At 37.8% G+C, this 21,091-nt stretch overlaps 1 protein-coding gene across 1 annotated transcript in view; it reads left to right on the forward strand.

The window, feature by feature from the left end:
* The window catches only part of LOC126251901 (putative sodium-coupled neutral amino acid transporter 10), an 81,286-nt gene extending 66,519 nt beyond the window's left edge, over window positions 1-14,767 (forward strand). Inside the window, exons 11-13 of the mRNA XM_049952625.1 lie at window positions 2,872-3,174; window positions 7,682-8,252; window positions 13,377-14,767. Of these exons, the coding sequence (XP_049808582.1) occupies window positions 2,872-3,174; window positions 7,682-8,252; window positions 13,377-14,170 (1,668 nt within the window). The 3' untranslated portion in view covers window positions 14,171-14,767. The remainder of the gene's footprint in view (window positions 1-2,871; window positions 3,175-7,681; window positions 8,253-13,376) is intronic.
* Window positions 14,768-21,091: the final 6,324 nt, after the last annotated feature.

The raw sequence follows: 21,091 nt of genomic DNA on the forward strand, positions 1-21,091 counted from the left end.
AAATTTTAAGTAGTGAGAAGGCTGTGTGAAGACAAGGAGAGGAAAAGGAGGTGAGGCTGCTTATATGTCAGACTCTTTTTATGCTACATTTGTGGAGCTTAAGTTCTGTGTATTACAGTGCACAAATGCTTCAGCGATGAAAGTGTCAAGTAACAGATAATATGACTGGTTTAATACATGTGTGCTGGCAAAATGGAAGAATAAAGACATATGTTCATAACTGTGACACAGCACTGTACCAACAGTGGAATCTTTTTTAATTTGAGTTGGCCAAACTGAACATAGTTAGACAGGCAACTGTTTCACTCTCATTTCTGTCCCAATTGTAGGAAAAGGATAAGATTGCTAGCCACAATAGAGGCACTGTGAAAAAGAGTATTACACTGTATAGCTTTTGGCCAATGCTTTCCTGAGCAAAGAAAACACACACACACACACACACACACACACACACACACACATTCACATGAGCAAGCACATCTCATGTGTCCAAGAAAGCTATAATGTGTGTGTAACAGTCTTTTCGTTGTGCCTGTCTGGAACTCAGTGGGTCATCCTTATGGTGACTAGCAATCTTCCCTTTTCCTGATATAGCTGATATTCCAACCTGGAGTTTCCATTGTGTAATCTTAAATGATATGCTCAGTTACTTTGTGTTTGTTATTTTGTTTTGGACCACAGATAGCTTCTCTAATGACAACAAAAAATCAGAAGTTTCAGGAAGAAACTGATGAAATAATCTAAAAAGGAGAATGTTACTTCCTCAGAATGTGTACCAAAGTAAGAATCATACACTTCCAGTATTTTCTGATTGCTACCGCCATTTTATTGGGCTCAACAGAGTGTGCTTATTAGTCAGATTCTCAAGATAAGTTCATTGACTTACAGATTTGCCCCTCCAAAGACCAAAACTACTATGTGCCACCACCATGTGAATGATGTATTCTCTTCAGTACTATATGATGATGTGTTGTGACTTTCAAAATGCTCAACATCTTGGACAGTTTCCAGCCTCTAGCCATGTCTGTTTGGAACATAGGCCTTTCCATCGTCTTCTGTCTTGCCGCCATCTCTCCATCTTCACCTTAGTCCAGTCCTTTCTTTTCTTCTAGACGCTTTCCTCCACTCCTTTTGGTCATCTGTCTCTCAGTCTTCCTTTTGACCTCTTTCCTTCCAGTTTCATCCTGTGTATCCTCCTCCATTTGCTTAACATGTCCATACCATATCAGCCTTGATTTCTCTATCTCCTCCTGTAATGGTTCCACCTTCATTAACTCTCTGATCCTCTCATTTCTTAACCTGTCTATCTTTGTCAATCCAATACTGTTCCTCAAGAATTTCATGTCACTAGCTTGTACTTTGCTTTTCTTTCTCCCTTTCATAACCCAGGTTTCAGGTGCATATGTCAGGATTGTGACATAGTATGACCGGTATATAACCTTTTTACTGATTTGGGGTACATCCTTGCTCCATATCAGGCTTCTGACGCTCTTTCGAAATGCTTCTGCTTTTCTCACCTGCTCGTTTATTTCTCTGTCATTTTTTCCATCCTCCTGTATCAGGCTTCCTAAGTACTCGAAACTCTCCACTCTCCTCAAACGTTCCCCACCAATTGTTATTCCAGTTGTTCCTCTCTCCTTCATTCTTGTTGTATCCAATATTCTTGTACTGTTCATTCCTATACGCCCAACTGCTCTTGTACTTCCTCCTCCTTATTCCCCCAAATCATCAGATCATCTGCAAACACCATAGCTTTCATCTTCCTGTCACCAGTTACTTGTGCTACTGCACTCGTTATATCATCCATCACTACAATGAAGAGTAATGGTGAAATTGCACTTCCCTGCTGCAACCATTCTTCTGTTCAATCTAAGCTGATCTCTGGCCTCCCACTTTCACACAGCTCACACTTCCATAGTACATTTCCTTATCCTCCAAATAATCTATTTTGCTACTCCTCTGTTCTCCAGGGCTCTCCACACTTTGATCCTACGTACACTATCATATGCTTTTTCGATGTCGAGGAAGGTCACATTAGTAGATCTATTCCATATTCATAGGGCTGTTCGTGCAGTTGTCTTACAGCAAAAATTAGATCCACCTTGGACCTTCCTGTTCTGAAGCCATGTTGCACTTCTCTCATCCCTCCTAATTTTGTCCGAATTGGTGATTCCAAAATTTTCTCAAAAATCTTTGCACAATGACTCATCAATGTTATCCCCCGATTGTTCTTGCAATCTTTTCTATTTCCCTTCTTGAAGATCAGGACAATTATTCCCTTCTTCCAGTCTCATGGGATCATCTTCTCTCTCCACACAATTTTCATTACTTGATATAGCCATTGTATCCCCACCTTTCCTGCTGCCCTCACCATCTCTACACTTAGCTCATCCAGACTTTCAAAATACTAAATAATTTTAAGCGATTTGTGGTAAGCAAGAAAATTAATTATTTTCATATTTTTTATAAATATTTAATACCCTATCATGAAGAAAGTGTGTTTTTGTTCATGTAGTTTGATTTTACTTCTTTGGCTCCTGAATAGGATCATTTCAGCTAGTTTCCACCATGATTCATATTTATTATAAAAATGCTCAGATAACAACTAAAGGATGTACAATTACTCACATATCTGTGTACTATCGAAACTAAAAGTAGGTTATTGATGTATTAATTTCTGTGACAAATTTATTGGAAATAGACCTAGTGCAAAATTTATTTGCACGGACTTATGCCCATTTCTCAATAGTGGCCTTCATTTAAAAATTAACATAAAGTCTAGGTAGTAAAGTCTTGGCATTTCTTAGCTCTGAGTAGCTGGTAATTGAATCTCATTGTAAATCATTTTTGTTAACAAATTTCAATTTATAGGCAGAAGCAGTAGCGGTAGCTGGAGACCCAGGAGAGGGGCAGGTGCAGGCAGAAGCTGCAGTCAAGGTGCAGGATAAACATGAGGAAAGTCCACAACGGCAGCGAGTGGCAGAGGACGCCATCCGCAAGGAGGACAGTGAGCTGGCGGAGGCGCAGAGGCAGGCTGACTCGGAGAAGGAGCGGAAGGAGGCGGAGCTGCTGGAGACATTGGCTCGCCACAAGCAGGAACAAGAGCAGCTGCTGCGTGAGCAGAAGCACATCCTGCACGAGATGAAGCAGCAGCATGAGAAGCTGCAAGCCGCGGTGCGTACCAGTGGTGTCTGCTGTGTGTGGGGCATGCCAACCAAGTAGCAACACTGGTGTCAGATGCGTGATTTATTGCCAGCAAAGTAACAATTAACTCTTTTTCCCCTTCAACATATTCTCTTTCCTATCTGTACACTATTGCATGTGAAGTGTGATGAGAAAGTAAGGGGAATTTTTGTTTCTTTTAAATAATCTTTATTTATGCATCACGTCAGTTTTGTCCCCTTCAAAATAAACCCCTCAGTTATAATACACTTGTGCCAGTACTTTTTCTAATCTTGGAAGCACTTCTTTCAATGAGTTGTTTTGACACAATTTTAGTAGTTTTCTTCTGACTGCTTCATGCAAACGGCACATAACTTTCAGGTACTATTACTTATTGGCTGTATGACCATAAGGCAGGGACTCATGATGCACTATCCCTTTATAATTGAAGAAAACAGTGGGAAGAACCTGCACATGTGATCCAACTTGTCAATTTTTTATTTTTTCAGTCTTGGCTCTTCAGCAGTTTTCATTGGGATGAATGGGCCTTGGTTTCAATGTCATACCTGTATAACCATGTTTTGTAACCTCTTATAACCTTCTAAAGGAGTTCTTGATTTTGTCATCTTCATTTAGCAATTCCTGAATGATGTCTATTCCATGTCGTTTTTGGTCAAAATTAAACATTTTCAGATCAAACTTTGATGCTATATGTTTCATGCAAAAAAATTGCTTGGCATGAACCAGAGGATATGCTGACATAGTCAGAAACCTCTCTGATGTTCATTCAGTCATTTTCCAGAGCTATTTTCTTTACTTTTTCCACATTGTCATCAGTAATTGATGTGCTAGGGTGTTCAGGGTGGTCGTTGTCTTCAGTGTCATTGTAACCCTCTTTAAAACATTAATACCACTCATAAACTCTTGTCTTACTCATAGTAGATTTGCCAAAAGCCACAGTCTATTTCGAATGCTATTCTGGACTTTATTCCATTTTTCAAGCAAAATTTAATACAAATTCTTTGGTCCATCTTTTTCGAAAGTAAAAATTTGCTCAGCAGTTGAAAACATGTATAACCCTTTCTGCTGTTAACAATAAACTAAATATTCAAAACAGCTGAAAATGCAAACTTAAATCAGGAACGTGTGTACCATCATAAACAAAAAAATGAAAATCAGTTGTATAAAGCCTGCAAAATTAAAAATTACCTCTACTTTTTGATCACACCTCGTATGCAGAATGAAATTTTCACTCTGCAGCAGAGTGTGCGCTGATATGAAACTTCCTGGAGGATTAAAACTGTGTGCCGGACCGAGACTCGAACTCGGGACCTTTGCCTTTCGCGTGCAAGCCTGAGCTACCCAAGCACGACTCACGACCCGTCCTCACAGCTTTATTTCCGCCAGTACCTCGTCTCCTACTTTCCAAACGTAACAGAAGCTCACCTGCGAACCTTGCAGAATTAGCACTCCTGGAAGAAAGGATATTGTGGAGACATGGCTTAGCCACAGCCTGGGGGATGTTTCCAGAAATGTTCGCAGGAAAGCTTCTGTGAAGTTTGGAAAGTAGGAGACGAGGTACTGGTGGAAGTAAAGCTGTGAGGACAGGGCGCGAGTCGTGCTTGGGTAGCTCAGGTGGTAGAGCACTTACCTGCGAAAGGCAAAGGTCCCGAGTTCGAGTCTCAGTCTGGCACACAGTTTTAATCTGCCAGGAAGTTTCATATCAGAGCACACTCCACTGCAGAGTGAAACTCTCATTCTGTTTCTACCGTTAAAAAGCACCTTCATTAACATTAAAAAAAATTGTTAGTTGTTATTTCTTAATTGCTCAAGGAATTTGAGGTTACAATGTGCTGCTTGACTTTTAAGTCAGCCAAGATGACAATGCTACAGTGCGATGCAGTTCTGGTGGTATCAAGGTGAACTGCATTCCAATTCCAACTTCATTCTATGAGTGTAACTTTATTGGCACATCTCATATTGATGTCACAAACCTTAGGTGCTACATTGGAGGTATTAATCAGAATTAACCTAAAGGCATCCAGAACAAACTTTTAACCCAGCTCTGAGTGCACAGTTTTGAATTTTCCTGGTAGAGTCAATTGCAGGATAAAGATTCGTTCTAGAAGTAACCCCTTAGGCTGTAGCTAAACTGTTTCTCTGTGCTCTCATTTCTTCCAGTAGTGCTAGTTCCATTAGTTATACAGAAGAATTTCTGAAAAGCTTGGGAAATAGGAGAGAGAAATAGGCATATTTAAAGTTTGAGTGTGGGATATTATGCTGCTGATAGATAGCTCAGCATTATTTGAAAAAGACAAGGTATGGGTGTGAATCCAAGAGCTGCGCACTGTTTTAATCTGCCAGGAAATTTCAATCTAAAGCTGATTATGTAATCATCATTCGGTGAGTTTGAAAGAAGAATTTTATTTATTCATTTGATCACAAGCAATATCAGTTAACAGGTTGAAATTGTGTGTTGAGTCACTCATTGATTGTACAAGATTCATAATATGATGATGCCTGAAATCTGTGTTCTGGTATTGTTGCACTGTATTTCAGTCCCACTTTTGATCCCTACAGGGATGCGAAAATGATGGAGATGGCGATAAGTGAACACGGAGTTTCTTTGCAGAGAAGGTGCTAGACCCCACAAATAAAGTTGTGGTAGAACTAAATGAGAAAAAAAGTCATGTTGAAATATTCTCTGTCCTTGGCAATGACTGATTGTTTGGATCACAAAATTCTACTTGTCAGACTAAAGTTTTACAGCATAAATGATATGCTCATGCATGAATTGCGTCTTACCTTGATATTGAAAACCACCTTGATAGATAGTATCTGTATCACAGGAATGTAATTATTATTCTAAGAATGGTGGTGTGTAGCATTTAGTGTCTCTCAAGTATCAGTATTGGGTCCAGTCTTGTTCTTAACTTACAAATGATCTTCCAGTGACTTTAAATGACAGTTCAAAAACTGTAAAGTTTTCTGATGACACAGGCATACTAATCAAGGTCCCAAACTCGCCTCACCAGACACATCTCAGGGGATAGCTGAATAAGCTTATAATTGCATCACAGGAAACACTAGTCTAAATCTCACAAAGACGAGCAATTTCAAAGAAGCAAAAACGTTGTGCGAGCTTGGGAAGTAAATGTTAATGATCATAGACTAAATGAGCCACTGTGCCTACAAATACCTGCGATCCAGCTGGAGAAGAAGTTAAAATAGAATCAACACAAATAAACTAATCAAGAAGTTCATTTCAGCCTGTTTTGCTGTTAGAAGTTGACCCAAATATGAAGGTATAGGCTCCCTGTTGCCTGATGAAATTATCTTTTGGGGCAGTGTATCTAAAACAAAGTGCCAATTCAGTAGAAGCAAATATTAAGAATGTTTTGTAAATTAGCTAATTGAAAATCATGCAGAAACTTCTTTAAAGATGTTGTGTTTCCTAAACATTGCTTGTTGATGGATTTTTTTTTATTGATAATAAAACCAGACTTGTGACTGTTTAATTTTCTGAGTGGACTTCTCTACTCTAGTGCAAAGGTACTAATTAGGTTCCTGTCTAACACACAACAAGAAATTATTAACCCCTACTGATTCAGAAGGAAATAAAAAAAAACTTACCTCATTAGGAACTCCTTTTACAAATTATATTATCAGCTAAATGCAAAGATTTATATTAGCTACATGGCAAATAGCAGTGTTTGCTGTAAAGCTGTATGGAAAGTAGAAGTTCACTGTAAACAAGCCTCACCTGTTACAGGCATAGCTACCAATGTTCTTTAAAGAAATCACCTGTGCAGTCAACTACATATTAAGCTACCAGCGAGAGATAAAACAGTCACTTTCTACTAGAAATAAGGACGCAGCAGATTTTTTTCAGACTAGTGAATCTCCAATTTAGATGGGTGCAGTTATTATAAACACTACTATAAATCAGTATAGTGGTAATTTGTGTGGACCAGTGGTAAAGTGCCAAAATACAGATCCAAAGCTAGGACAGTGTCATACATTTATACAGGGTGTTAAAAGAAAGTATTCCACATTTTGTGACTTGGTAGTATGGACCAGAACAAGACAAAAATGTTCAGTAAACATGGGCTCTAAAAGAGCTATGAGCATTTGTTTATCTTTGTTGCTGTGAAACACACCTCTTTTGCAGCAAGCTGTTTGCTTTCTATTTTTTGATAGGTGGTAGTATGAACCAAAACAAGGGGAAAAAAGACCAGTAAACATAAACATGAGCTCTAAAGTGCTTCCTGTAAGAGCTGTGTGTACTGGTTTCATAGTAGTAAAGATGAACATAGCTCTTAAGGTATGTGTGTTAGAACCTTCTCTCTCTCTCTGCTTTTTAAAGACTTTGTGTTTGTGCCTATTGGAAATACTGAAATATTGCCTCCTGAAGGTAAATACTAGTCAACGATTATGTCTGATAATTTTGTAGTTTTCTCAAAAGAATTTACTTTTGATGTAGTTTATGGCTAACGTCTGATTGTACTTTCTCTTGCAGGGTGAAGGTAACTCTCCAAAAGATCAAACTAAGAATATTACTGAAAAACTAAGTAAAAAGAGTAAGCCATCCGCAGATGAAACAATTAAGGAATCTAATGCTCAGTCAAATATGGTGAAACCTGTAGATGTTGGTATGAAACGTACTTTGCATGAAGTAGAATTAAACAATAAAGCTGCACAATCCATAGCAAACTCACTGCCAGCAGAATCAGTGAAAAGCCCAAATCAGCAGGCTCTCTATGTTGTTAAGGCCTCGCAAGCCAGTGCTATAAATGCACCAAAACAGGTAGCAGCAGAAAGTGGAATTGCACAGGCAGGAGCTGTCAATCAAAACACAGCAAATCAAAAAAGTCTAGAGACTAAATCGAAAGTAGTTGTGGCAAAGGCACAGGGTGAAGGACAGAAACAGGGAAGCGCTGGAGCAGCAAAACGTAACGAGGAGAAGTCACCCCAGATTCCAAGCGCGCATCCAGGGGGAGTGCAGGTGCCGTCTTTGGCAGACATTGTGTACAGCAGGAAGGCGGTGCGACCTGTGCCTGCCGATAGCGTCGTCCAGAAGAATGCAGCAGGTGAGCAGGTTATAGCTGTCAGCTAATAACTAAACCCACTTACTAGTTCACACATAAGGTTCGAGTGTTCCAGTTCCATGGCTCTTAACCATGAGGAAATTTTGCATTCTTAATTTTTTAATATATTCTTAAGTTTCTGCTTAAAAAAAAAAGAAAGAAAAAAAATGCTAGAAATATTTCAGCTTTTGGATAGAGCACTTCTGAAGAAGGACTGCCTGAAACTTCAGATACTCCTCTAAATTAAATAACTGCGTGGTGCAGGTGAGAGATAAATTGTACATAGCACCTCTGAATGCATTTGTGCCATGCATTACCAATGTTTGCCAGTCAACTGAGTGCAGGGCACTCCCAGTGAAAAGTGACAGTACTTTCCTCATCGTAGTGGCACCAGGCAGCCTTCATTTTATGACGCTTCTCCCACGTGCGTTGGAATATTGTAAAATTGTTAGGTTGTAGTTTTTTCCCTTATGGCGTGTTGCCACGTTGTGCAGATAAGCTATTTGTAGTGGGACCGTAAGATTAAGTTGTTTGTACAGCTCCTTTTAAATTGTTCAATCTCCCCCTATCTGTAACTTCTGGAATCCACTTTTGCTCTCTTTTTGTGAGGGCTATAATGCTAGCACATGCAGTTTCATGAGGTTGTGGTGCGGGGAGATGGGGAAAAAAAGGAGAGGAGCAGGGAAAGACGGGTGGGTGCGTATTGGCAGAGGGCGGCAATCGGCAAACGAAGAGGGTGGCGAGGAGAAGATAGGACAGAGGGGATGGAAGTCACTGCCACACACACACACACACACACCATACACCATACATCAGTACCCTTCCCCGTCCCAACTCCTCCAGATTGTTGCTTACATCACACGTAATATTTGCATTCTGGCTCAAGCTTCCAGAGTTGGCAGTCATGTGTATGTGAGGTGTGGTTGCTTCTATGTATGAATGGTTTCTCTTTTGGCTGTTGCCAAAAGTTGTGCGAGTGTTTTTAAATTGTGCCATTCTGCAACTTAACATGTCTTGTTTATGGTAAGTAGCAATCTGTCTTTCTACACTGATATTTTTTGGATATTTTATGCAGTGTGAATGACATTAGGCTGACAGAAGAGTTCTTCAAGTATCTCGGGGAGAAAATAAATTAACAAGAACCTGAAAAATATTTAGAAATAACACAACATAAAAACATTAGACCCAGAAACAAATATTTTCAGAAGGAAAGTATTAAATTTGGAAAGATTCCAAGGGGGACTCAGTAAGAGAGCTTGCCTCAAAATGCGAAAACGTGAAATTACGTAATACTCACTATTTCACAACAAATTGTATCCAGATGAACTATTTTATCAGATATAGTTTGAAATGGCTTTATTTTCTGCATGTAAATATCGGAAATTTAACCAGTTTCCAGTTCTGGTATTGTACATCATGTGGCGAAGCCCGATTTGGGAAGATAATGTGCATTATACACAGTTTGTAAAAAAAAAGGGGTGTACAAATGCAACATCATCTTAATGCACTCAGTGATCTGGTGCAATGCTTCTGCCATGCCGGTTGAATGGTCTATTTAAGATACAGACTGCATAATGCAACATAGTATGCGGCTTACAAAAAACATGTATGTTTGTCTTTAGCTAAAACTCAAAAGATGTTACAATGGGAACACTTTTAATGTGGCAAAATATGTGGTGGGTGTTTTGAACTGCGGTTGGATCGAATACCAGTAAAGTTTGGGCTCGAACTACATTGTTCAACAATAATCTGCTAACCTCAACAAGCAGGTGTGCAGCAGCTGTTCCCGAATGCTTTTATGTTGGGCATTGCATGCTGTTTTCTGTTCTTATTTTGAAATAAGTTAGGCGGTTAATCCCAATCCATCACAAATTTACAACCATTACAACACCAGAAGAGATCGTCAATCCTTGTGACTTGTTTCCCGCACTGCTTGTCTCCCGCGTGTCAGTCAAAATTCAAGTTTGCTTACACTCTCAGCCATCTGCCACTATAGCTTATAGTGCCCACTCTCTGCAGCATAGTGATTGGAAAACAGAATCTGTAACATTTTTTCACTGTGCCTAAGTTCTTCCCATAACATTAAAATAGAGTTACCATGCAGTCAGTTCCTGTCTGTAGCATGGTCAAGCACGGGTCACATGTCTATGAATGACAACGAAATGTTGAAATTAATAATTTGCAGATTTTGCCAATCATTGAATTCAGCGGGATATAACAAATATTGTTCAGAAACACCTTAAATCAGAGATGCATTCAATTTGCTGGCAGGAAAATGGTGCTGCTTTTTAAAAGAACAATCATTTTTGAAAGCTTAAACACAGCCAGATGAAAAAACAAAGGCAATTTGGGACAAAAAGATGTTGAAGTTGTTGCAAAGCAAACATTTCAGGCAACAAGTTCCCACTCAGCACTTTTTAAACTGCTAATTTCAAAGAACTAAGCCTTTGTCTTCACTCATTTAGTAGCATGACAACCTTTCAAATTTGTGTGTCTAATCATTTAGAAACAAATAAATAGCTGTGAATTTTGACGAAAAAAGACACTCCTTCCCCCACTTTTGTACGATCAGTGAACAAAAAGCAGCATTTCAATTTCAGCAGGTATTTAGGATATTTAGGGTATGTACTTTAGAGTAACTAGCTATGTATTGTGGAGCAATAAAAGCTCGCTTTGGGTAATGTGCTATGTCAAATGACATGTACGTCATTTTGCAAATAATTTCTTAGAAGAAAATTAGTAACCTGCTTGCCATGAGTTCTAGAAAATACGAATTGGTAAGCTTGAGCTTACTTTACCTGTATTTCAGTGTGTAGGATGATGATTATAATGGTATGTGCTTGTTAAAACCGTGTCCAGTGCAGCACAGATGTGATTTCTACCCACACAGCAATGTTTCTGTCCACAGCGCTAGCAATTTTTCTGTCCACAGTGCCACATTGTGTGAAGTGTATTCCACATGTAAATACTGTAACTCTTTGAAGATGAACTAGTAAGGATTAAGACCGGTAACAGAAAACTGGCAATGTGATACAAAAGGAAGAATTTGTAGACTGACTGAAGTTTTTGTTTCATTTGATAATGTTTTATATTTAATAGTCACATGGTAAAGATTAATGAAAAAGAGTCTACCATGTCAGTCAGTATTTACTAATTATGTCATCACCTGCATGTTTCGGAAACATGCTGCCATCCCCAAACGCCTTATTATTGATCTGTTTCACATTTATAGTGCCTTATCAAATTCTTCATGTGTCATTTTGCTTAGGCTACATTCCCAAATTCATGGCATACTACTGTAACATCTTCATCAGCCTTACTCATATTCTGGATGAGTAGCTTGATTTCTGGCAATTGTTAAAGATATTGGGAATGCACGTTTGAACCTAGTTTAACTGTTTCCACACTACTAATGTTAATGGTTTGGTCTCCACCCATTGATAACATCTTTCTAATCTGGACGCATAGTGAAACCTCACTTTGAGCATTTTTATGTGGATTGCAACTGTGGTTGAAAGCACACTTGCTTCCACATACTGAGGCAGTGTGTGTTTCCAGCATTAGTTCGGTCCTGTCTGAATTGATGAACATACTTACTTCCTGCAAAACAGTATTGTATTGTATTTTTGGGGGTGCACATCGTACATCTACATAGCACTATCGTTGACGTTTTGTATTTGCTTAACTGATACCCTGTGAATGATACCAGTTGGAAATAGGAGATAATAAGCACAGAGGTGACAAAAGTTGTGGGATACCTCCTAATATCTTGTTGAATCTGCTTTTGCCTGACATAGCGCAGCATCTCAATGTAGCAGAAATATTGAGCTATGTTGCCTCAATAGCCATCCACAATTGTGAAAGTGTTGCCATTGCAGCATAATGTGCACGAACTAACCTCTCAATTAATTACGATAAATGTTTGCTGGGATTCATGTTTCACAATCTTGGTGGCCTTACCATTCACTCAAATTGTCCAGAACATTCTTCAAACAAGTGATGAATAGTTGTGATCTGGGGACATGGCACATTGTCATCCATAATTACATGATGTCGATGAATGGCTGCAAATGGTTTGTAAGTAGCCAAACGTCCAGAGGACCCAGTCCGTTCCATGTAAACACAGCCCACTCCATTGTGGAGCCACCACCAGATTGCACAGTGCCTTGTTGACTCTATAGCTTCATGGGTTCTGCGCCACACTCGAACCCTTCCCTCAGCTCTTACCAACTGAAATCAGGACTCATCTGACCAGGCCACAGTTTTTCAGTCATCTAGGGTATTGGTATGGTCACGAGCCCAGCACAGGCATTGCAGGTGATGTCATGCTGTTAGCAAAGGCACACATGTTGGTTGTCTGCTGCCATAGCCCATTAATGCCAGATTCCACAGCACTGTCCTAATGGATATGTTCGTCTTACATCCCACGTTGATTTTTGTGATTATTTCATGCAATGTGGCTTGTCTGTTAGTGCTTATAACTGTACGTAACACTGATATTCTCGGTCGTTAGGTGAAGGCTGCTAGTCACTGTATTGTCCGTGGTGAGAGTTAATGCCCGAAATTTGGTATTCTTGGCACACTCCTTACACTTTGTTTGTATCTCCTCGAATTCCTTAATGATTTCTGAAATGGAATGCCCCATGCACTGCCCTTTTATACCTTGTGTATGGGTTACTACCGCTATGTCTATAGTGCATATTACTATCCAATTACTTCTATTACCTAAATGTATGATGCAGATGAAGTGGTTTTTATAAGTCTCTCTCAATATTGTGTTGTCATTTTATGACGTATGAGAAATGATGCCTTGCCTTCCACTTTACTCGTGTAAAACTTAACACTCAAAAGAAAATTTGCCATATTTGATATAAAGCAGAACATTTGAACAACTCTTAACCTTCATGATATTTATGCTATTTAAATGCATTACCGTTGCTCCACCCCCCCCCCCCCCCTCGTCCCTGGTTCCTTTCTAAGTAGTAAGACAATAACTAATTTGCTGTTTCATTATATTTGTATTAATACAGCTGTTTTTTTATGTTGTGTATTACTAGTTCTCTTTTGTTAAAGAGACTCTTAACTTTCAGATGTATTGTATTGTGTGGCATTAAATTTGTGTTGCAGAAGTTTCATCAGGCACTGTACTTTTGGATCGCTTGAAGGGCAATGTTAAATCAGGCAAAAAGGACAGTACAGGAAAACAGACACAAGAAGAAGCTGGCTCACCACAAGAACAAGTAGCAGAGGCACACGCTAGGGAGAAACGGGAGACGGAGGCAGCCGCTGAAGAAGGGAACTGCGACATTGCAGAGAAAGCAGCCAGCTTTCATCTTCAACAGTCAGGCGGCACAGTGTTGGCAGAAGCCAGTGTAAAGCAACCAGAAAACAATGGATCTTCAATGTATCTGCCTCACATCGCTCCCAACAAAAGGGACAATTCTTCCACATTACTTAGTGCGACAGAAAACAGTGCAAAGCCTGTAGTGGTGGAGGATATCTCTGTTCCGAAAGATCCGTCCAGAGAATCTGTTGTAAAAGATAACAAGATTTTGAGTATAAAGTCACCAGAAATGGAAGAGGAAGTAGTAAGGAAGGTAGCAGATAACTCTAGTAATCTTGTATTGTCAAGTGATATGGTAACAAGAGATTTTAATCTGAGATCTGTCTCAGAGTTGGGAATCAGTAGTGTAACTGGGGCTCCCCAACACGTGAGGAGCTACACAGATGTTGCGGTAGATGCAGAGAAGGCCACAGGTGCTCCTTTTGAGATAAAGGCCCCACAGCACCTGTCACCTCCCGATGTCAGTCTTCCTCCGTCAATTGTCGACTCGGATGACCGTCTATCAGCTGCCGGTGTTAAGCCACTGTCCCGCGATCTGAAGTCTGCTAAAGATGATGAGGCAGAAGACAACACATAAAGGACAATGTTTGCTTGTGTGTTCGCGAGTTCGGAGGAAAAAGCAAAATTTGTGTATGTAAATGTGGCACTGCAACTTCCCTGTGTTGATTAAATTGGCCACGTGATTTCATGACCGAGAATACGTTGATGCGATTTTCAGACTACTCTATCCTGTCGAAAAATTGTCCAAATAATGACATATCGCACCTGTCGTGTGTGGCCTGTAGGTCCATAAAGACTTTTGTCATTCCAAGCAATGGTGTATGCAATTATTGTTGCAGTTACTGTATAGCAGGTATTTATGATGGTGTAATTAGTTGTATCCCCCTCCCCCCAAATGTGTAAATGTGGGCACTTATTTCAGTATCTCTGTTGATAAAAGAAAATCTAGTCAATTACCCTAGCCTGCTGCAATGTACTCATTTTGTATAAGAGGATCTCCATTGAGTATTGAAACACCTGTGGCTGAAACCCATTATGTACTTAGGTATTGTGATGTAATGCACAATTAAAACTGGCCTTTGACCATTTGCCAAGACCGAAACATTTCAGCTGTGAAAACATATGTGCAACCTTGTGACAGTTTATGGGCTTAGTATAATTAGTTATTGGTTTTTGGTATTTTCTGTAATATACACCTATTTTTTTTATTTTTAAAAACATAGTAATATGTCGCATTCATTGAATTATCGCGTTACATTACAAAATGTCCATCAAAATTTATAAGAACATAGTATAACATATCAGGTCAGTAGCCTAGACCAGTATGTATATTTTTATAATTGAATTGAAATTGCAGTCCTTTTGGTGTTGTCATAGAGTTTTGATGCATAAATTCTGTACCAAACAACATTTATAAGATGGCAGAACTCCCAGTACATAAAGTTTTGGTTATTAATTAAAAGGTGACTTGATAGCTCCTTAGGAAGAGATGTTTATACATGTAACAATCTGTGTTTTTAGCTATGTATTTTTGAGACAAATTCTTTCTATGTGTAGTGCTCGCATATTTCTGTTTGTGCAGTGATTAACTGTTTGAAGCAGTTCCATTGCTGCTATAAAATGAAATACTTGAAACCTGTCATTGAAAACCAGCCAGAAGTCACAAAAATAATTCAAAAGCTGATGAGTAACTTTAGGTAATGTTGACTCTTTGTGTGGATGCAGAAATGTTGTAACTCATTGTAGAAATGCCTGAAAAGTTTCGCTTGGAATGATTATCCTGTAGCCTCCCTGCAGTTTCAATTTGAGTCATCCAAACAGTGGTGCTTTCAACAGCATAGCTGACCTGTGACAACAGTGTACAACAGACCTTTCTTTGTGTACCTTAAACTCCTTGGTACTGTACTCATGTTTCAGAGATGCAAGTCTATCAAGAAAATGTGCCGCGCCTGATAGTGTAATAATGACTTTGTGGAGTGTTCCTTTAAGTAATAACTGCTTACCCACCACTGGTGGCCGTATGGAATTTACTAACAGAAATACTGTTTTTATGACTCATGATCAGGTCTTAAATCTGTAGACTGAATCACCCACAAAATTTAAGGTTGTCATTCAGCTCTCTATATTACACTTCTAAGCTTTTCTTATCTACCTCTTTTCTTTACAATTTATTTATCTTACCATAGTTCTGTCATTAGAGCTCATCTCTTGCTCTTGTTATAAAAGTTCCTTTCTTTTGGTTTTTAAAATTCTTGCTAGTGATGTATTGTCACTCACATTTTGTGTTTTCTTTTTAAATTTTTTATTGTTTTTTCTGATTTTAAATTAATTTTGCCAGATTTGGTAAATAGAAATATTTATAATGCTATCCTTTTTCATTTTCATGTGTGATCTATACTTTCTGGATGTTTCCGTTTTTGTTAAACATGGTGGTCAATTTTTTGAAGAAATCCTAGCTTACTACTTGACCAATAAGCCAGTGACTACTTGAATAATAAGCCATGACATATTAAATTGGATTTTGATTGTGATAAATTATGAAATATTGGCATTAGTAATGAAGTCTTATATTTGAGGAATTAATGAAAGTAACAGTGTTAATGTCTGTTTTTAGAATAATTTTATACTTGTTAGCAAATTTTCCATTCTTGTCTCTCCTTTTTCCTTTGTGTACTGCTTCTTCCTCTTTTTTTATCTATCTTTGGACTGGTTTGATGTAGCCCAACATGATTTCCTCTCCCGTGTCAGTTTCTCCATCTCAAAATAGCACTTACAAGCCACATTCTCAATTATTTGTTGTGTGTATTCCAATCTCTGCCTTTTCCTACAATTTTTGGCCTCTGCTACTACCTTCAGTTCCATGGAAATTATTTCCTGGTGTCTTAATACGTGTCGTATCATTCTATCTATTCTGTTGGTGTTTTCTGCATGTTGCTTTTCCCTCAATTCCATGGAAAACCTACCTCGTTTCTGATCACTCCACCCTCAACATCTCAAATGCTTAGATTCTCTTCTCTTCCAGTTTACTGACATTCCATGATTCACATCCATACAGTGGTGTGTTTCTGACGTACTTTCTCGAATATTTCTGTTTCAAATTAAGGCCATTGTTTTGTACCAGTAGATGTATTTTGGCAAGGAATGCTCTCTTTGCCTGTGCTAGTTAGCTTCTTATGTCCTCATTGCTTCATCCATCATGTATTACTTGCTCCTAAGACATCAGAATTCTTTTACTTTTTCTATTCGTGACCCAAATTTTTGATTGAAAGTTTGTTGCGAATCTAATTTGTGCTTCTTCTTAGTACTTTCATCCATCTTAATTTCAGTACATATTCTGTACTTAGAAGACTATTCATCCCTTTCAGTAGGTAGTGTAATTATCCCTTACTACCTCACTTTAAGTACTGCACTCTAGGGATTATTATTCGTGTCAAAATGTGTGTGATTTCCCCCCCTTCAATATGCAAAAGTTTCTCAAACTGTCAGTATAGAATTATTTAGGAAATTATACTGTGATGATATGTTGTTTTGTTAATAGCTGTACCAGTAGATGAAGTTACTGAGAATATATAGCTTGCTTGTTGATGGCTAATTACATTGTGGTGGTTTTGGGCCACTCACTAAGTGTATCTGTTCAGTGCATCCCCCCCCTCTCTCCCCCCCTCCCTCATAAGGCACTCTGAATTATACAGCAGAGGCTGTTTGTTGCATATTTCTTTTGTATTGCTGGATTATTTTTAGGTGTGTATATATAATCATCATTATATAGATTTTTAACATTTGAGTACCTTATCATCTGTGCTATTTAGCTGTCGCTTTGCTGTCATATATTCTCTACTTCTTTTTAATGCAGCTTCATTTGAACAGCCCAGTAAATTAACTGCAGTGCTCCCCACCATTATCAAAACTATATGTTGTTTTATGGTGCTAATGGCTAACTGTGTAGATTATGTTATTTACTACTCATAATTAACTCAAACTGTGAAATAAATGGACTGCTCAGACACAGTGTATTAGTCAGCCTCTTAGCTTTTTGCTGCACAAGTTCTGATGGTTATGAGACATACTGGGAATAAGTCAGCTTTTAGTGGCTGTTGCTGTGGCAAGGTTGTTTATTTGAGTCATATTTCAGCATAGGCCTTCATAGCTCAATGCAGTGGGAGAGATGTTTATTCTAACCATGTTGCAGTATTATCAGACTTCAATAATAACATGGTAGTGCGTGAAAGGTTTATATGAAGATGCATAAAGAAAAAAAGATAGATGACTGGTGTTTGTTGTCACCCAGTGTAATTACTTTATAGGCTGTTATAGGTCATGATAACATTTCTGAGGAACTTACTGAATTCTAAATGGATCTCCTTCACATGTGGAAGCCCCTCTTTTCAGGTTTTAGGTTGCGCACTTTACCCACAGTTAAAATTTCTAATCTAATTTGCATGATGTGCTAGCAGAGGAATGCAAATTGTCTTTTCACCTGACTTGATTTTCCATTTTTAGGGAGAAACATTCATGCCCCTGTTCTTTAGCATCTTGTATAAATAAATAGTACTTTGTTAAAGTCAGTGAGGTAAGTGCTGCATCTCATGTCTCTCCTGATGAGGTATTTGGAACAAATTTCTACACATCACATTATACAGTTTTTCATGTTTTTTATCTGCCTGTTCCTTGTGAGGAAGGAACTATTTTGGAAATTTAGAAATCCTTTCTCTCTATAGTCATCTGCTTGCCTGTAAGCCCTGTCCTGGTTGATTATGCTTCAGCAGTCCTCAAGGAAGTTAATTCCCTTCTGTAACAGTATGTTGATAAAATTTGATTTTATTTACTTCACTGAATCTGCATGAACCCAAATCTACAAATCAGTATTTCATTTTTTAACAATAATATTATAAAATTGCAGACAGTATCATCAAATTAACTTCTACTGTTACACAGTAATCAAACGGAAGTAAACAAATCTAAAACACCTTACCCAACATGTGAAAATTATAACAAAACTTCCTGTGGTACATTAAAACAAACTAACCTATAAGTAGAGAATCTGAGTATTGGTTTCTACCATTCACTTTGCCTGTTACATGAATGTCCTGACACACAGTCTCATATGCTGGTAGGGGCAAGTCTGTTTGGTTAAAGATCTACAGTTATTGTTAGTAAGTGTGAGCCATTACCAGCAGTATGTTTCACCATAAGCTGAGAAATTCCTGCATGGTATCTGGTATTACGAATTAGTGTTGCATCAAATCCTAAAACAATGTGTCTGTGAAGCATAGACTTAGTCCCATAGATTATCTACTAGTGGCATTAATGATTCATTCCACATTGGTACTTTGCTATTTAGCTGACGTGATTAATATGAGTTGGCATTGATAATGCAGATGACACTTGACAATGTGACTGGTGCTGTATAGAGCATCAACTTCTAAGACTCATGGGTATACCATTGCCCCTCACATCACTCTCAATGCTGCTTTTGTTTTCAACATCACTAGTACTAATCATAAGCATTATGAGTGGTGGATCATGTTTATCCTTAGAGAAAGATTCAAAAGGTCCTTTGAATTAGTGTCTTTGTTATCTATGAAACATATGGCTCTAGCTAATTTATACTAAGTGAACATTCTGGTATTAATTTATGTCTAAAATAAGGATAAAGTTGACATTCAGTAAGGTCAGGGATATCTTAAAACCACAAACATAATTATGTTCTTCATTCTTGGTACCGGATCCCATGGGCAAAACATGGCGTATTGATTGAATTGTAATTCTTATCCTATCATAGCTTGAGTTAATACTACACTAATAAAATGGGAGACTCTTCTGTCTCAGTGGAGAATGATTCAGCAAAAGATGGACTGTTTAACATATTTCCAACGTTAACTTCTCACATCACTCTGCGACATTACTCTCCTGCCCTTCCTTCTCATTGTTTCAAAGCAGTGTGACATTGTCTTTTGCAAAATATCCTCTTGCATTACCAATAGCATCAATGTTGTTGACTTTAAATAGATCACCAAAGACACTCACATGAGATATCTGCTTACATTCTGTAGTGGTTCAGCCATAATTAAATAGTTAAGAGTTAATAGACACAGCAACATTCAAATGATCTCACTACCATGTTACCCTTAGCTCTCTGTAATGATGAACATCTTAATAATCAGTGGACAGTCTGAGTATTAACATCACAAATTCATCTTTTTTTGTCTAGGTCTGTTTACCGTCAACTGTATAATTTTAAACTGACTCGTTTCTGTATGTCTTTTCATGGTATCACTCTCCGCTATATTTGTCTCTATCTGCATATTTTCTTACTACTTTCCTCTCTTCTATGTATATTTTCCCCATGTTTTCCCCATTCCTTGTCATTTAATTTTTTGTTTTGTTTTAATTATAGTTGCAGCTATTTACCAGCTTAACCATCTTTTACATTGTATCCATTTTTTCCCTTTTTCCATATTATCTTATTGAAAGAAAGGGATAGTTGCAGAATTTAAAATTTTACTTTATGTTTTTAAGTGTAAACTAGCTTTTAGTGACTCAAAAAGTAATTTTCTTGACTTTGTTTCTACTCAGTTGTACAAACTGTTTCTTTTGTTTGCAATTTCATTTACAGTTGTTCAGAAATGGAAACTAACTGTGATTCCAAACCTTTGCACAATTTTTCTTGTGTCTGATAATGTTGACACATGTCTAGATTTTAGTGAGAAGTATGAAATAATGTGAACAAGGTGTTAAAAGGAAGAATGATATCATGTACCTTAGCACAGATTGTGCTATATTAAAATACTGACAATATCAGTAACTGTCGGTGAGAGTTTTAAAGTATTGTTACAAATACAATCAAACATTCCATCACGTGAAAAGGTTCTTTGCTGCAAAGTAGTTTTAAGACTGATTGTTGCTATATATAGTGGACTATTAAGACTGCCACGAAAGTATTTCCTGTATGAGTTTTGAGGACTGACTTACGAAATTAGTTTTTCAAATATATAAGTTATTTATGGAAGATGGTAATGTGGGAAAAATGTGACTAGATTATTTTTTCTGTGTTATCAGTGCCGCCGTTAATTTCACAAGAAACTGGCAGTAATATTATGCAAATTTTAAAATATGCAGATTATATTGAGAGAATATAAATATTTTGTCGTTTTACGAGGAAATCACTATTTTTCTTTTGTATATAGATCAAAGGTTTAAGGAACAACATTTTTAATGATGGGTAATGAGAATCCAACTAAAAAACTTCGTTTTTGGAATCAGAATGCAGATTTTTTAATAACAGATTTGTAATGCTGAAGAAGCTCTAAAGATGTTAATTTAGATTTGTAAGATACTTTTTTCAATGTTATGTAGAGTATAAATGGATTATTGTATATGTGTGACAATGATTTAAACTGCGAGAAAAATGAGAGACTGCTTTTTTAAAACGTAAAATTGCCTACTATGTATCATTAAATATATTGTGTAATTGTAATGTTATGTGCGTATTTTCGCA

The sequence above is a fragment of the Schistocerca nitens genome, chromosome 4, assembly GCF_023898315.1.
Source record: "Schistocerca nitens isolate TAMUIC-IGC-003100 chromosome 4, iqSchNite1.1, whole genome shotgun sequence".
Classification (NCBI taxonomy): Eukaryota; Metazoa; Arthropoda; class Insecta; order Orthoptera; family Acrididae; genus Schistocerca; species Schistocerca nitens.